The sequence below is a fragment of the Symphalangus syndactylus genome, chromosome 3 (genome assembly GCF_028878055.3).
Source record: "Symphalangus syndactylus isolate Jambi chromosome 3, NHGRI_mSymSyn1-v2.1_pri, whole genome shotgun sequence".
Taxonomy (NCBI): Eukaryota; Metazoa; Chordata; class Mammalia; order Primates; family Hylobatidae; genus Symphalangus; species Symphalangus syndactylus.
Window position 1 is genome coordinate 52,346,248 of NC_072425.2, and position 15,166 is coordinate 52,361,413.

A 15,166-nucleotide genomic window follows, 5' to 3' on the forward strand; every position below is an offset into this window, starting at 1 on the left:
CCTCTACTTCCTCTCTTACGTCGACCTAGTCCAGGAGTTGGTACACACAGCGATAGTGTTCAATAGAAACTAGGGGATTTTGGTTTGGGCTCTTTTGCGGTCGTTGAGGGGGAGGTGATGGGGGCATCAGGGAAGCTAGGAGGACGGGAAAGGAAATTAAAAGCTCTTGGGAACTGAATTGTGGTAACGGAACCTTAGGAGGCTAGATTGGAAATCGAGTAGGAAGGAAGAGAGGATGCTCCGTTGGGACATGTGACCAGAAGTTAGGAGCTGCAGCGGCGCTGGCTTTAGGTGAACGACGTGGTGAGGAGTGGGTTTTGGGCATGAGAAGTCACAGGGCCGTTTCCTAGCTTCTCTCTTCACTTCTCTGGGTCTTCTCAGAGAAAGAAGGCTGCAGTGGGTAGGCTGGGGGCGGAGACTATCAGGAAGAGATAGGCCGAAGTTCTACCCAGAATACACGCCATGTGGTGGACGCTGGTTGGGAGTCTCGTTTGGAAAGAGTCTGTCAGCTCTTGGGGAAGGGCAGGGCGAGAGCTGAGCGCCTGCCGGGTACTAAACGAAATGAGAGATATTATGATGGGCCTTAGTACCTCTGGAAAAGTTTTCCTGAGTCCGCTGTGATCCAGGAATCTTCATAGTGTAGTGTTAAGAATTCCAAGTTCTGAAGGTAGACCTGCATTGTAATCCTGGATTCACTAATTTTCGGTATGGCATTGGGAAAGTGACTTAACCTCTTCTGCTCCCCCGAAAAATGAGAAACCTGCAAACTACTTTGTACAATGCAGGCACATAGCAAAAACACAAGTCTGTATTCGCTATATCCCTTGATCTTTGTGTCTGAACCCCACTTTGCAGCATTTTTATTGTGACATAATATTGTGCCATTTGTTTTATTCTTTTGTGACTATAAGGAGCTCCAGGAGCTCCTAGCCTCTCTTCACTTGTTTGGGTCTTCTAGGAGGAAGAAGGCTGGGGTGGGTAGGTTGGGGGCGGAGACAATTAGGAAGAGGTAGGCTAGCTCTTTTTATCTTTTAGTGCGTTACCTGCCACATCCTGTTTCTGTCAGACTTTGTTAAAGACAGTAAATGAGTAAATGAATGTATGAATGAATCAAGGAAAAACATCTAAAAACGTGAATACATAAAATTAAGAGGGATAGAGTGTAATATTATGGCCATTTGGAGGAAAAAAACTCTGTCTGTACCTGTGTCTATATGGGTATGGGATTGCTGTTCCAAAGTGCATTCATGAAAAATGTGGATGTAGGGCTTGGGCAAAACCTCCAAGACTAAAATTTGGAAGTAATACAATAGGAAGTGAAATACAGATCCAGGAGACGGATTTGATACAGAAGGTTCAGAGGAAGTAGTTGTTTTGTTAGATTTTCGAAGAACTAAGGGAAAGAACTCTTCTCTGTATACAGAAAATTACTTTTCCCACTAAAACACACCAAGTATATGCCCAGCCTTCATGAAAGTGAAAAGAGAAACGAAGCGCCTTTATGTGGGTGGCCTTAGCCAGAACATTTCTGAGGCAGACCTACAAAATCAGTTCAGCAGATTTGGAGAAGTTTCGGATGTGGAGATCATCACACGGAAAGATGACCAAGGTAAATTTATGGTCCTTCACTGGGTAGTTGTAGGCAGACATAACTCAGGTTAAGTGCTAGAAAATAAAACAGCCCCAAGATAAATGTTAGCTCTGAACACCAAAAGTTTTAAGTGATGTTTTGGAGGTATAATGTGTGATGTAGAACTTGACCGGAATTTGTTTCTGAAATAAGAAAAAATTCTAAATTCTAAAACTTCTGATTTCAGAAACATATTAACTTCCAGTTTTGAGAACTAGAATTTTCTAACATGGATTAAGTGTCCCATTAAGTAGACTATCACTAGCATACAATCAAAATGTTTCCTTAACTGAGTACTGGACATTTTCTTCCTTTTTTTTGGAATATTTTTATAATTATGCTTATTTTTATAGCCAATAAAAAAAATAAGGTTTATCTTTGAAATAATAAGTTTTCAAGAACTAATTTTTTTTTTAATTTGGAAACAACCATTTTTACATTGCTCTCTGGATAAGAATTTAAATAAAATTTTTTTTTTTTTTTAGGAAACCCACAGAAAGTTTTTGCATATATCAACATCAGTGTAGCAGAAGCGGACCTGAAAAAATGTAAGATCATCCTATATTTTCTATACTATTTGCCAGTTTGTATCACTCTGTAACTTGGAATAACTTTGGTTCTAAATCTAAACCTCCACAGCCATTTTTTTACGTTATCCAGAGGGACAGCAGTGATCAAGAGAATTCCAGTATCATATAACTCAGCAGGTTTAGGTCCATTCCATTTGGCATCAGCGGACATGGTAGCACTTTGCTGGTGGGTTTACTTAAAACTGCTATTCTCAAATATTTTGGACAAGGGACCAAACTTTCATAGAAACTGCCTGTTACATACATCCCCCTGAATATCATGCCACATTCCCCCTCAGTCTGATTATTTCTTTGGCAGCTAATCCTTGTCACTAAACACTCTTGAGGGGGCTTTACAATACACCCTCGTAAGACCATATCCTTGAAATTGTGAAATCTCTTCTTGATAAGTTTAGTAAAGTCAAGGGCAAACAGTGGCCTTTAATGAAGAATGGGAGATAATCCATACTGCCACTGACACAGTAACATATTCTAGTTATTTGGAGGCCAAAAAGTGAAAAAAGACAGGGAAAATAAGTAAAGGGAACATGCTAATAGAGGAAGAGGGCAATCAGTCTTTTGTAATTTCATTTGCAAAAAGATTGCTTTATTCTATTTTACATTGAGGAATATATGTGACAAATGTGAAGTTGTGGTTAAGAATACATCAACTAGGCTTTGTGACCTGTGGCAAGTTACTTAAACTTCTCAGCCCAAGTTTGCTTATGTGATGAATGACAAAAGATATTGCTTGCCTCATAATATTTCTGTGAGAATTAAATTAAATGATACATTTGCAATACTTTGGGAGGCTAAGGCAGGTGGATCACTTGAGGTCAGGTGTTTGAGACCAGCCTGGCCAACACGGTAAAACCCCATCTTTACTAAAAATACAAAAGTTAGCTGGGTGTGGTGGCAGGCACCTGTAATCCCAGCTACTTGGGAGGCTGAGGCAGGAGAATCACCGGGGAGGCAGAGGTTGCAGTGAGCCAAGATAGTGCCACTGCACTCCAGCCTGGGCAACAGAGGGACACTCTGTCTCAAAAAGAAAAGATACATTTGTACTTAGTATAGTATCTACCACCTACAAAATTCTGTTAATGGTATTATTAAGGAAGCTGATGGCAGATGCTCAGAGAAATCAATTACTAGGGCATAGTAATTCAAACAGTTCAGTCACTCATCTACAAGTTCTACAGTGATAATTAGTATGAGGTGATAAATAAAATTAAGGTGCTATAGGATTCCAGAGTGTCGTCTGATTCACCTGAAAGGATGATTGTTTTATAGTTACAGGAAATAAATGTTTTATAGTTATAGGAAATAACAATAAAATATACATTAAATATCAGTTATTCAGAGGTTCCTGACATTTGTTTATAAACAAATTGCAAGTAAGTTTTGCTTTACTTTTTACAAATTTTGCCTCATTCCAATCTAGTAACACTGCGAGATAGGGAGTGTAAAGACTCTTTTGGTAAGTTGTCAAGATGAAACAAGAGCCTAGGCTCCCTCTCTCCAGGTCTCATTTCTTTTCTTCCACTTCCCCTGGGTCTCTTTGTGATAAACAAGCCTACTTTTCTTGATACTAAATAATTAGAAGAAGCACAAGCTGAAATATATTTTTGCATTGCCATGTACTTGAGTAATAATTCTTTACTTTATAGGTATGTCTGTTTTAAATAAAACAAAATGGAAAGGTGGAACATTACAAATTCAACTAGCAAAAGAAAGCTTTTTGCACAGGTAAGTTTTGCTCCACATGGATTTAAGCCCTATTTTTTTAATATTGTAAGTGGTTTTATACATTTACTTATTTCAAATTATCAAGTAATATAGTATTATATTCTTAACAAATTCAAACATTATAAGTAGAGCTAAAATCCCTTTCAACTCTGAATCCCCTTCACCCCAGACGAACAAAAAGGATAATTTCGTGCATTTACATACGTATATAATAAGCTATAAAAGTATATATGTACTTATTTTCTCTTTGTTAATGAGCTATAAAAGCATATATGTACTTATTTTCTCTTTGTTAACACACCCTTTTGTGGCAATGTAGATCTTCTCCCTTTATAACAGTTGTTAGTACTATTTCAGAAAATGGTTATACCACAGTGTAGTGGTCCCTTCCCACTGATGACTGTTTCTACTTTTTCATGGTCATAGATGATCCTGGAGCATGTATCCTATGTATATGCAGGTGTTTCTCTCAGTTTATATCAGAAAATGGAGTTGCTGAATCTTAGCATTGTCTGCATTTAAATTTTAGTAGACTACTAAATTGCATATGTTGATTTTGACTGTTAATGCTAGTGTCATAAAAAAATATAAAGGAAATAGGAGATCACTGTATGACAGGCATAAGAGTGATTATGCAAGTGATTTAAGAGCAAGACAATGTATTATGAAAACCATTAGAGCTTTTAAAATCCTAAAGGTATTTTCAGGAAGAAAAGGTATTGTTAGTTGGGGAGTTTTCGGACTAGGAAACAATTTAAGAATATACAGATAGAGGCCGGGCACGGTGGCTCACGCCTGTAATCCCAGCACTTTGGGAGGCCGAGGCGGGTGGATCACCTGAGGTCAGGAGTTCAAGACCAGCCTGGCTAAAGTGGTGAAACCCTGTCTCTACTAAAAATACAAAAATTAGCTGGGTGTGGTCGTGGGCGCCTGTAATCCCAGCTACTTGGGAGGTCGAGGCAGGAGAATCACTTGAACCTGGGAGGCAGAGGGTGCAGTGAGCCTACATTGTGCCATTGCACTCCAGCCTGGGCAACAGGAGTGAAACTCTTGCCGCAAAAAAAAAAAAAAAAGAATATACAGATAGAATGACCAGGAGAGTTGATAAGCTTGTTCCAGACCAATGAAATGTAAGAACAGATATATTCTAAAACAAGTGGCAAGCAACCTACTTTGAGGCATGTTTTGGGGGACTGCCCTTATGAAAAAGGTGAGAATTTGATTTTGTTCTTCAGCTGAAGCCTCAGACTGTGAACAGGGTGGTTATATACCTTTCATTCCAGCAGCAGTTGCCAGCCTACTGTGTGCAGGCACTGGAGCCCCATGCTGAGCAGGTTGATCACACAGTACTGCTGCTTGGAGTATCTGCGTGGATATGCCTGAGAAGCATGGGTCTGATGGTTTTTCTGGGACATAAAGGAGACAGACTAGAGGCAAAGAGGCCAGTGAGGACTGCTTCTGTGCAGTTGTCCAGGCCTGAAGAAGGTGGTGGTGATTTGAATCAGAAGAGGTGGCATTCTCTTCATTAGGAGGATATAGATAATCAAGACCTAACAAATTGGGCTCCGAAAGATACCTTCGTCATGGGGAAGAGTGAATGGAGAGAAGATAACATAAAATGCCAAACGTATATAAATTGAAAGGGGAAAATTGAGAAAACTTGCAATCCATGATCTTGGTCTTCCTTAAAGGGGAACTGGGACAACCACTGGAGCAGAGCACAGGTGCAAGCGTGCATGTCAGGGATTCAGGAGACTGACTAGTGTAGTGGGTGGGCTAGGAAAAGAACCCTCATGCTCTGGTGGGACAGCCCTGACAGCACAGCTTGTCACTGCTGTCCAACCCTATAGCTCAGTTGCTGGTGGTAAGGGACTGGTCAATAAACTACAGTAGATTGATGGAAAGGCATGTTGTACAGCAATCATAGTGATATTTTCAAAGAATGTATAAGTTGATAAATAAGTGTACCCAACTGTGCTTATGATATTTGGATTACATTATAAAATATGTATATTTACATATAGAACAAAGATGAAGTTAAGTAGGCAAAATATTAACAACAAGATGAGGGATAAGGAATATGTTTTGTTTTCTTAACGGTTCTGTCTTCCAGTATTCTATAATAAAAACATATTGTATGTTCAGATAAGTAGGTAAGCTATTATGCTACTAACAAAGCAGTTTTGTTTTATTTTGGTTTTTAATACTACAAAGCTGTTTACTTTATAGTGCTCATTTAGGCACACCTAAAGTGAAATAATCATTTTACGTGGCTGATTATTTTGACTCTTTTATTTGTATTTTCTTTTTGATTCAGATTGGCCCAAGAGAGAGAAGCAGCAAAAGCTGAGAAAGAAGAATCAACAACAGGTAACACCAACTTGTTAGAAAAGACAGGAGGAGTGGATTTCCATATGAAAGCAGTGCCAGGGACAGAAGTGCCAGGGCATAAGGTGAGTCTCCTCTGTAGCCTGAGCCAATTACATGGTCTTGGGAACTGATGCCTGAGATCACATGATTGTGGGTGTCATGTCTAAAACCAGTTCCTCTTTTCCCCTTTCTTGGAGGCAATTAACATAGATAGGTCTTTATAATTTTCAAGGTGCATTTACAACTCTTAGGTAAGCATAGTTCTCCATCATTTTACAGAGAAAGAAATCAAAACTCAAGCAGAGGTGGACTTTCAAGGGACATAGGTAGCCAGGAATATAAGCAGGTCCCAAATTTGCCTGTTCAAATTAGCAGCCAGTGTTTTTTGTAAACCACCCTACATGGTTTACTTGGGATTGATAGCTCCTCCAAATCTTCCTTTTTTTTCTTCCCTCTCACAATTTTTCTCTTTGGTAACTCTTACTTCATTGTCAGAAAACTAAACCCAACAGTAATCATAGCCCACTGATTTTTTTGTTGTATTTACCTAATATTGTTATTAAATCTTTTCCATTTGTGTCACATATAGTAAATAAATTCTTTTTTTTCTTTTAGAATTGGGTTGTGAGCAAATTTGGAAGAGTCTTACCTGTTCTTCACCTTAAAAATCAACATAAACGTAAAATATCCTTTGGCCTCTCAAAGTAATTATTTACCACAGTGATGGATACTTGTAAAATACCTTTAGCATTTCACTGTCTCTTATCAGTGAATCTTTACGTGTTTGTTTGCATGTTCCCAGTTTCTTGGTACTCACCTACATGTATGAAACAATTAGAGCATGAGAAAATGGATTGAGGTTTTATACAATTAAGTAATTCAAATGATGAGTGCCAAAGAAGCAGGTTGGTTTATTAATTTATTCATATTGTCATACATGGATTCAAAGCCATTGCTGAAGGAGCTAAAGAGGAGTGAGAAACCCAGAGACCATCATTAAAGAAGGCTTTAGAATTGAGGTAGGTTTTGAATTAATAGAAGTGATGGGAAGTAGTCCTGGGAATACCAATAGTAGATAAAAATATATGGACAAGCAGGAGGATGGTGGGTTGAGAAATAGTTTGGAGCAGAGTGTGAGCAAATTCTAATGCCTGTTCAGTGAGGTCACATTGTCTAAGACCTTGAAGACCTGGTATCATGGAATTCTGAGCAGTGTGTCTTGATGTATTTTTTTTTTTCTCTTTTTGAGACAGAGTCGCTCTGTCCCCAGGCTAGAGTGCAGTGGCACGATCTCGGCTCACTGCAGCCTCTGCCTCCCGCGTTCAAGCAATTCCCCTGCCTCAGCCTCCCAAGTAGCTGGGACTACAGGTGTGTGCCACAACGCCTGGCTAATTTTTTTGTATTTTTACTAGAGACAGGGTTTCACCATGTTGGCCAGGATGGTCTTGATCCCCTGACCTTGTGATCTGCCCACCTTGGCCTCCCAAAGTGCTAGGATTACAGGCATGAGCCACTGCGCCCGACCGTCTTGATGTATTCTTTAGCTTGTAACCCTGGTGTCAGTCAGTAAGGGAAACAGTAGCAGGTATTTGAAACAGAGGGAATATAATATATGCAGTTAGTTAAACAAGTGCTGGAGGAGCAAAAGCCAAAGGTCAGATTCCCCACTGATTGACAACTGCAGTAAACCACTACCCCACTGGGACTAGAGAAGCAAAAACGTGTGTCCTCTGAGCTCACAGCTACTGTGCTACTGAAACCACTACTACCTGAATCCAGGCCCTAGTTGCACCGGACATAGCTGTGACCTCTGCCCTCCCTACAAGTGGCTCAAAGTTAGGAAAGTACTGATTTCTTATTTTCTACTTTCCAGCTTTCCACCAATGGCAGCCGCTGATGGCAAAGAGGAAGATATTGAAGGACAGTAGAGACAATAGACACTTTTTGGCATACCTCACATATAACTGGCACATATAAGTAGTTATTGAAAAAAGGGACTTTCAAGAGTAATCGCTTAAGGTGGGGTGCAGTGGCTCACACCTGTAATCCCAGCACTTTGGGAGGCCACTGGAGGATCACTTGAGCCCAGGTGTTTGCGACCAGTCTAGGCAACATAGTGAGACTGTAACTCTACAAAAAATACTAATAAAAGAAAAATCAGGCTGGGCCTGGTGGTACATGCCTGTGGTCCCTGCTACTGGGGAGGCTGAGTTGGGAGGATCACTTGAGCCTGGAAGGTTGAAGCTGTATTGAGCCATGATCATGCCATGGCACCCCAGCCTGGGTAGCAGTGAGACCCTGTCTCAAAACAAAAAAGAGTGATAGCTTAAAGCACCTTAATACTTGCCTATTCATATGCTTTAGGGAATCAGCAAATGACAGCCATCATTACAACACATCGATGTTAACTAGAATCTTTCCTGGATAATGTTAACATAGGCCTGGTAAAGATTTATTAGTTTTTTTTAATTTTTAATTTTTATTTTTAAGACGGGTTCTCACCGTGTTTCCCAGGCTGGTCTCGAACTCCTGGGCTCATGTAATCTGCCCACCTCGGCCTCCCAAAGTGCTGGGATTACAGGCATGAGCCACTGTGCCCAGGCCAGCTTTCTAATAAAGACCTAAAAATATTGCAGAAAGTGAGTTCATGTGAAGTGGACGTTATTGAGCTAGGAGAATCAGAGTTAGGATGAGTAAGAACTGAGAAGACAGAAATAGCCAAAAGAGTTTGAGAGTAAAGGACATACATGTGGCCATGTCCTCTGGGTTCTCCTGAACCCAGAACTTTGCTTTACTGTATCAGCTCGATGGTTGGATTTCTGTGATTTACAGAAAATAACCCTGAGACCTGTGTACCTATAATATAATCTGAATAGGTTTGCTATAATATCTATCTACAGTCCGAGTAATTTCTGCCAACTAATAGTGGTGGTACTAGACTTTAACTCAGAAAATGTCATAGAAAGCTCAATTTCTTAGACCCTGAATGATAACCTAGTTAAGTCCTCATTTTCTTTTACAGGAAACTGAAAGGGAGGGAAAATGACTTATTTGAGATTAAGCAATATTTTTTGTGTCAAAGACTGATGAGTTTTCCTAAAACCAAGTGCTTTAGTTTTGTTTCTTGACTTGCGTAACGTCATCAAATATGATCCCTCAAAATACTGCCACAACCTGAAGAAGATAGGGGTGGATTTCTCAAACACCATTCCTATATCCAGCCTGACTTGGGAATTAGGAGGAGGGAATGACCCTATGAGTAAGAAACGGCGAGGAGAGTTCTCCGACTTTCATGGCCCTCCCAAGAAGATAATAAAAGTGCAGAAGGATGAGAGTTCCGCTGGGTCTTTGGCCATGAGTACAAGCCCCAGGAGGGTAATAGAGAAACCACCCTTAACACAGCAACAGGCTGCACAAAAAAGAACTTGTGATTCCATTACTCCTTCTAAATCATCTCCTGTACCTGTTTCTGATACTCAGAAGCTTAAAAATCTACCTTTTAAGACTTCTGGCTTGGAAACTGCCAAGAAGGGAAATAGCATTTCTGATGATGATACTGATTCTGAAGATGAATTGAGAATGATGATTGCGAAAGAGGAAAACTTACAGAGAACTACACAACCCTCAATAAATGAATCTGAAAATGATCCTTTTGAAGTTGTAAGGGATGATTTCAAATCAGGCGTTCACAAACTGCATTCTTTAATAGGTTTAGGTGTCAAAAATAATGTCTCTTGCCATGATAGTGATGATGATATGAGAAATGATTGTGAGTATGACTCAGGAGATACAGATGAAATCATTGCAATGAAAAAAAATGTTGCTAAGGTCAAAAACAGTACAGAATTTTCACAAATGGAAAAATCTACAAAGAAAACTTCTTTCAAAAATAGAGAAAACTGTGAGCTTTCTGATCACTGTATTAAACTACGAAAAAGAAAAAGCAATGTAGAGTCAGCCCTCGGTCATAGATTAAAGTCTCTTAGTTGTAAATTTCCCTCTCACTCCAGTAGCAGTGAAGATGCTGATTCTGCATCAGAATTAGCTGACTCTGAAGGAGGCGAGGAGTATAATGCCATGATGAAAAACTGCCTTCGTGTGAATCTCACTTTAGCTGATTTGGAACAGTTGGCTGGCAGTGATCTGAAGGTTCCAAATGAAGATACTGAGAGTGATGGGCCAGAAACCACCACCCAATGCAAGTCTGACAGAGGCTCCAAGAGCCCCAAGACTCCCACTGGTCCCCGCAGAGGCCGACAGTGTATTCATCCTGAGGAGATTGTGGCTTCCCTGTTAGAAGGAGAGGAGAACACCTGTGGCAAACAGAAACCAAAGGAAAACAATTTAAAGCCAAAATTTCAGGCTTTCAAGGGAATAGGCTGTCTATATGAAAAGGAGTCAATGAAAAAATCCTTGAAAGACAGTGTTGCCTCCAACAATATTAATAAAGATCAGAATTTCATGAAACATGAGGGTCCCAGTGTCATATCCATGGAAGATGGGTCCCCATATGTTAATGGCTCATCAGGTGAAGTGACTCCATGCCAACATGAAAAGAAGGCGAATGGCCCAAACTATATTCAGCCTCAAAAAAGACAGACCACTTTTGAGAGCCAGGATCAGAAGGCAGTGTCCCTTAGCAGTTCTGAAAAGAGAAGTAAGAATCCTATTTCTAGGCTGTTAGAAGGTAAAAAGTCCTTAAGTCTTAGTGCAAAGACTCACAACATAGGCTTTAACAAAGACAGCTGCCATAGTACCACAAAGACAGAAGCTTCAGAGGAAGAGAGGTCTGATTCAAGCAGCCTCACATCTCTCAAGAAATCACCAAAGGTCTCATCCAAGGACACTTGGGAAATCAAAACTGATTTCTCACTTTCTATTAGTAATTCGTCAGATCTGAGTGCTAAAGATAAGCATGCTGAAGACGATGAGAAGCGTTTGGCAGCCTTGGAAGCGAGGCGAAAAGCAAAAGAAGTGCAGAAGAAGCTGGTGCATAATGCTCTGGCAAATTTGGTGAGTATATTTTCAATGTGTGGATTTAACAAGAACTCAGAAAGTCCAGCTTTTCTTTCCCATGAAGTTAGGTGTGCCCCCATAGAGCTGATCGTCTTGGTGTTCACCAATTTCATGTTTTGGTTCTTGAGTTAGCTTTTTCATCTGGTTTATCTGAAAATTTCTTTATAATTTTCTTTCATTTAGAAGCTATACCTGGTATAGTTATGTATTCAAATGTGTCTGAATTTACATATAAATCACTTGTCAAGTGATTTATACCTTGCCAAGTCTTGCCAAGATTTACTGTAATGGGCTTTTGTTCATTCTTCTAACAATTGTTAAGTACACCTTTATGGTAAGTGCCAGATTTATAGTATGAGGATGGTGATCTTGCCTTTCATACAGTTTTTGGCTCATGGTGTGGCATGCTGACAGTCACAGTTCAGTTACAGAGGGCCAGGAGGGGGTTGTGCCCCTGTGCCCTGGCAGCACGCAGGAGACACACCAAGTCAGTTGGGAGCTTCTGTAGTCTGAGCCGAGTGGTAGGAAAAGATTTGTGGGAATTGGTCAGGCGCAGGTGAAAGGGTGGGAAGGGAGCAGAAAGGCTTTCATTCTAGGAAAAAGGAACAGTTTATACAAGGGTGAATGTTTTCAATTAGTGTAACTAAAACTTATACAGCATGAGATGGCAAGAAATGAGGCTAGTGGTTTGATTTTGTTCATAAAATGAAAAGAGAGTGAAGAATTTTAAGCAAGGGAGAGAAGATTAATTGTGTCTATTTTGGAACAGGAGTTGACAAACTACACCTCAAAGGCCATCCAGCCCGTGACCTATTTGTGTACAGCCTTCAAGCTAAAAATAGTTTTTGAATACAGAACAAAGACCATATGTGGCCTGCAAAGCCTAACATATTTACTCTGGCCTTTTACAGAGAAAGTTTGTCAACCTCTGTTTGGGAGAGATCCTTCAGACCATGATGAAAACAAATCGAACGGGTCCGTCTGTAACCAAGGAGAGCCTTTGGGGAGGTGGAAAGTCAAAACCATAACAGCAATGGGAATAGATTGAGTGAATTGATACCAAGAAGTTTAATTGATAGGACTTGGTGATAACTGTATAGCGATAGAAAGAGGAATTGTAAGTTTCTGTCTTGGGCAAATAAACAGATGGTGATGGCATTCACTAGATAAGGAAAAAGGGCAGGAAGTAGACTTGGCAGGGGAAGGGAGTGATAGGTTTAGACATGTTCAGTTTGAGATTGGGTTGTTTTAAGATGCAATGCTTTTTTTTTTCTTCCAATATTTATTTTAGGTTCTGGGGGTATATGTGCAGGTTTGTTACATGGGTAAGCTGCGTGTCTTGGAGGTTCGGTGTACAGATTATTTTGTCACCCAGATAATCAGCATAGTACCCAATAGGTGGTTTTTCTTTGCTTTTTTTTTTTTGAGATGTAGTTTCGCTCTTGTTGCCCAGGCTGGAGTACAATGGTGTGATCTCGGCTCACTGCAATCTCTGCCTCCTGGGCTCAAGCAATTCTCCTGCCTCAGCCTCCTGAGTAGCTGGGATTACAGGCACCTGCCACCACGCCCAGCTAATTTTTATATTTGTGGTAGAGATGGGGTTTCACCATGTTGGCCAGGCTGGTCTCAAATTCCTGACCTCAGGTGATCTGCCTGTCTTGGCCCCCCAAAGTGTTGGGATTACAGGCGTGAGCCACTGTGCCCGGCCCAATAGGTGGCTTTTCAATCCTTACTCTCCTCCCACCCTGTACCCTCAAGTAGACCCCAGTGTTGATTGTTCCTTTTTTTTTTTTTTAACAGGGTCTCACTCTGTCACCCTGGAGTGCAGTGGTGTGATCTCAGCTCACTGCAACCTCCATCTCCCAGGCTCAAGCAATTCTCCCACCTCAGCCTGCTGAGTAGCTGGGACTATAGTCATGTGCCACCATGCCCAGCTAATTTTTGTATTTTTGTAGAGATGGGGTTTCACCATGTCACCTAGGCAGGTCTCGAACTCCTAAGCTCAAGCAATCAGCCTGCCGTGGCCTCCTAAAGTGCTGGGATTTCAGGTGTCAACCAGTGTACCTGGCCTATTGCTCCCCCATGTGTACTCAACATTTAGCTCCCACTTATAAGTGAGAACATGCAGTATTTGGTTTTCTGTTCCTGTCTTAATTGTTTAGGATAGTAGCCTCCAGCACCATCAATGTGGCTGCAAGGGACATGATTGCATTCTTTTTTATGACTGCGTAGTATTCCATGGGGCATGTGCACCACATTTTCTTTATCCAGTCCACCATTGATGGGCATGTAGGTTGATTTCGTATCTTTGCTATTATGAATAGTACTCCAATAAACATGTGTGCATGTGTCTTTATGAGAGAATGATTTATATTGGGGTTGTAGGTCAAATGATAGTTTTAAGTTCTTTGAGAAATCGCCAAACTGCTTTCCACTGTGGGTGAATGAATTTACATTCCCACCAGCAGTATATAAGCATTCCCCTTTCTCTGCAACCTTGCCAGCATCTGTTATATTTTGACTTTTTAGTAATAGCCATTCTGACTGGTGTGAGATGGTATCTCATTGTGGTTTTGATTTGCATTCCTCTAACGATCAGTGATGTTGAGCATTTTTTTTGTATGCTTGTTGGCCACGTGTTTGTCTTTTGAGAAGTGTCTGCTGTGTCCTTTGCCCATTTTTCACTAGGGTTGTTTGTTTTTTGCTTGTTGATTTGTTTAAGTTCCTTATAGATTCTGGGTATTAGACCTTTGTTAGATGCATAGTTTGCAAATATTTTCTCCCATTCTGTACGTTGTCTGTTTACTTTGTTGATAGTTTCTTTTGCTGTGTAGAAGCTCTTTAGTTTAATTAGATCCCACTTGTCAATTTTGGATTTTGTTGCAATTGCTTTTGGAGTCTTCATTATAAATCTTTTTAAGATGCAATGCTTTCGATGGCCTCCCTAGGATGGTCATCCAGAGGATAAGCCAACGCACATCATCTTCGGTTCTGACAGTGAATGTGAAACAGAGGAGACAACGACTCAGGAGCAGAGCCATCCAGGAGAGGAATGGGTGAAAGTAAGAAGTTCAGGATGTCTCTGTGGACATTCATCTACTTCTGCAGATCCACACCACAAACAACTGGCAATCTCAACATAAAACCCTCCTGAGAGCCCCAGTGAGACCCAGGGCTTGCCAGGTCACTGCATATTGAGACTACAGGGGTCTTGGAGATTTTTATATATGAACCTATATTCTCCGTAACATCTGCAGCATGACATCAATATTAGTGAAACACTACGAAAACTGTTCTTGCATGTAATAACTACCTCCCCAAATCCAGGCTTCACTGGGGAGCCTCTGGATTAGTGATCCCAGAGGCCAGTTAGATTTCACTGAGTCAGGAATTTCCACCTGACCCACCATTTACTCATTCCTGGTAGATGAGTCTGGGTTGTTGGCTTTCAATGTGAGGGAGAAGATTACATTATGAAGGGAAATGCTGCTTGTTTGCCTCTGCTATTAATAAATGTTATGTTTCTTCACAGGAGTCTATGGGTAAAACATCAGGGAAGCTGTTTGATAGCAGTGATGATGAGGAATCTGATTCTGAAGATGACAGTAATAGGTTCAAAATTAAACCTCAGTTTGAGGGCAGAGCTGGACAGAAGGTTAGTGAAGACTGAAAATAATTAAACTTGCAGCATGTCCTTATTTTTTGACATAGTCCTTAAATCTGGGTAAATGCAGGCAGACCTTAACCTGCGTTATAGCGTCGGGGTGTTTATTTGGAGAGTGAGTCTTCTGTGATCCTCTCTGATTGGTTCATAAGTAGATGGAGGTAGGCAAAC

General features: G+C 40.6%; 1 protein-coding gene across 5 annotated transcripts in view; it reads left to right on the forward strand.

Moving 5' to 3' along the window:
- Positions 1–27: 27 nt before the first annotated feature.
- The window catches only part of NOL8 (nucleolar protein 8), a 29,337-nt gene continuing 14,198 nt past the window's right edge, over positions 28–15,166 (forward strand). For 2 of the 5 annotated variants that reach the window (XM_055271924.2, XM_055271929.2), the window contains exons 1-9: positions 219–303; positions 1,424–1,609; positions 2,116–2,178; positions 3,867–3,945; positions 6,263–6,398; positions 6,931–6,999; positions 9,454–11,328; positions 14,280–14,393; positions 14,864–14,986. In XM_055271924.2, coding sequence (XP_055127899.1) covers positions 1,471–1,609; positions 2,116–2,178; positions 3,867–3,945; positions 6,263–6,398; positions 6,931–6,999; positions 9,454–11,328; positions 14,280–14,393; positions 14,864–14,986 — 2,598 coding nt within the window. In that variant the 5' untranslated portion in view covers positions 219–303; positions 1,424–1,470. Of the gene's footprint in view, positions 706–1,423; positions 1,610–2,115; positions 2,179–3,866; positions 3,946–6,262; positions 6,399–6,930; positions 7,000–7,034; positions 7,335–9,337; positions 11,329–14,279; positions 14,394–14,863; positions 14,987–15,166 lie in introns of those variants that run through there. The other 3 variants (XM_055271928.2, XM_055271926.2, XM_063636233.1) reach the window with 3 other exon arrangements.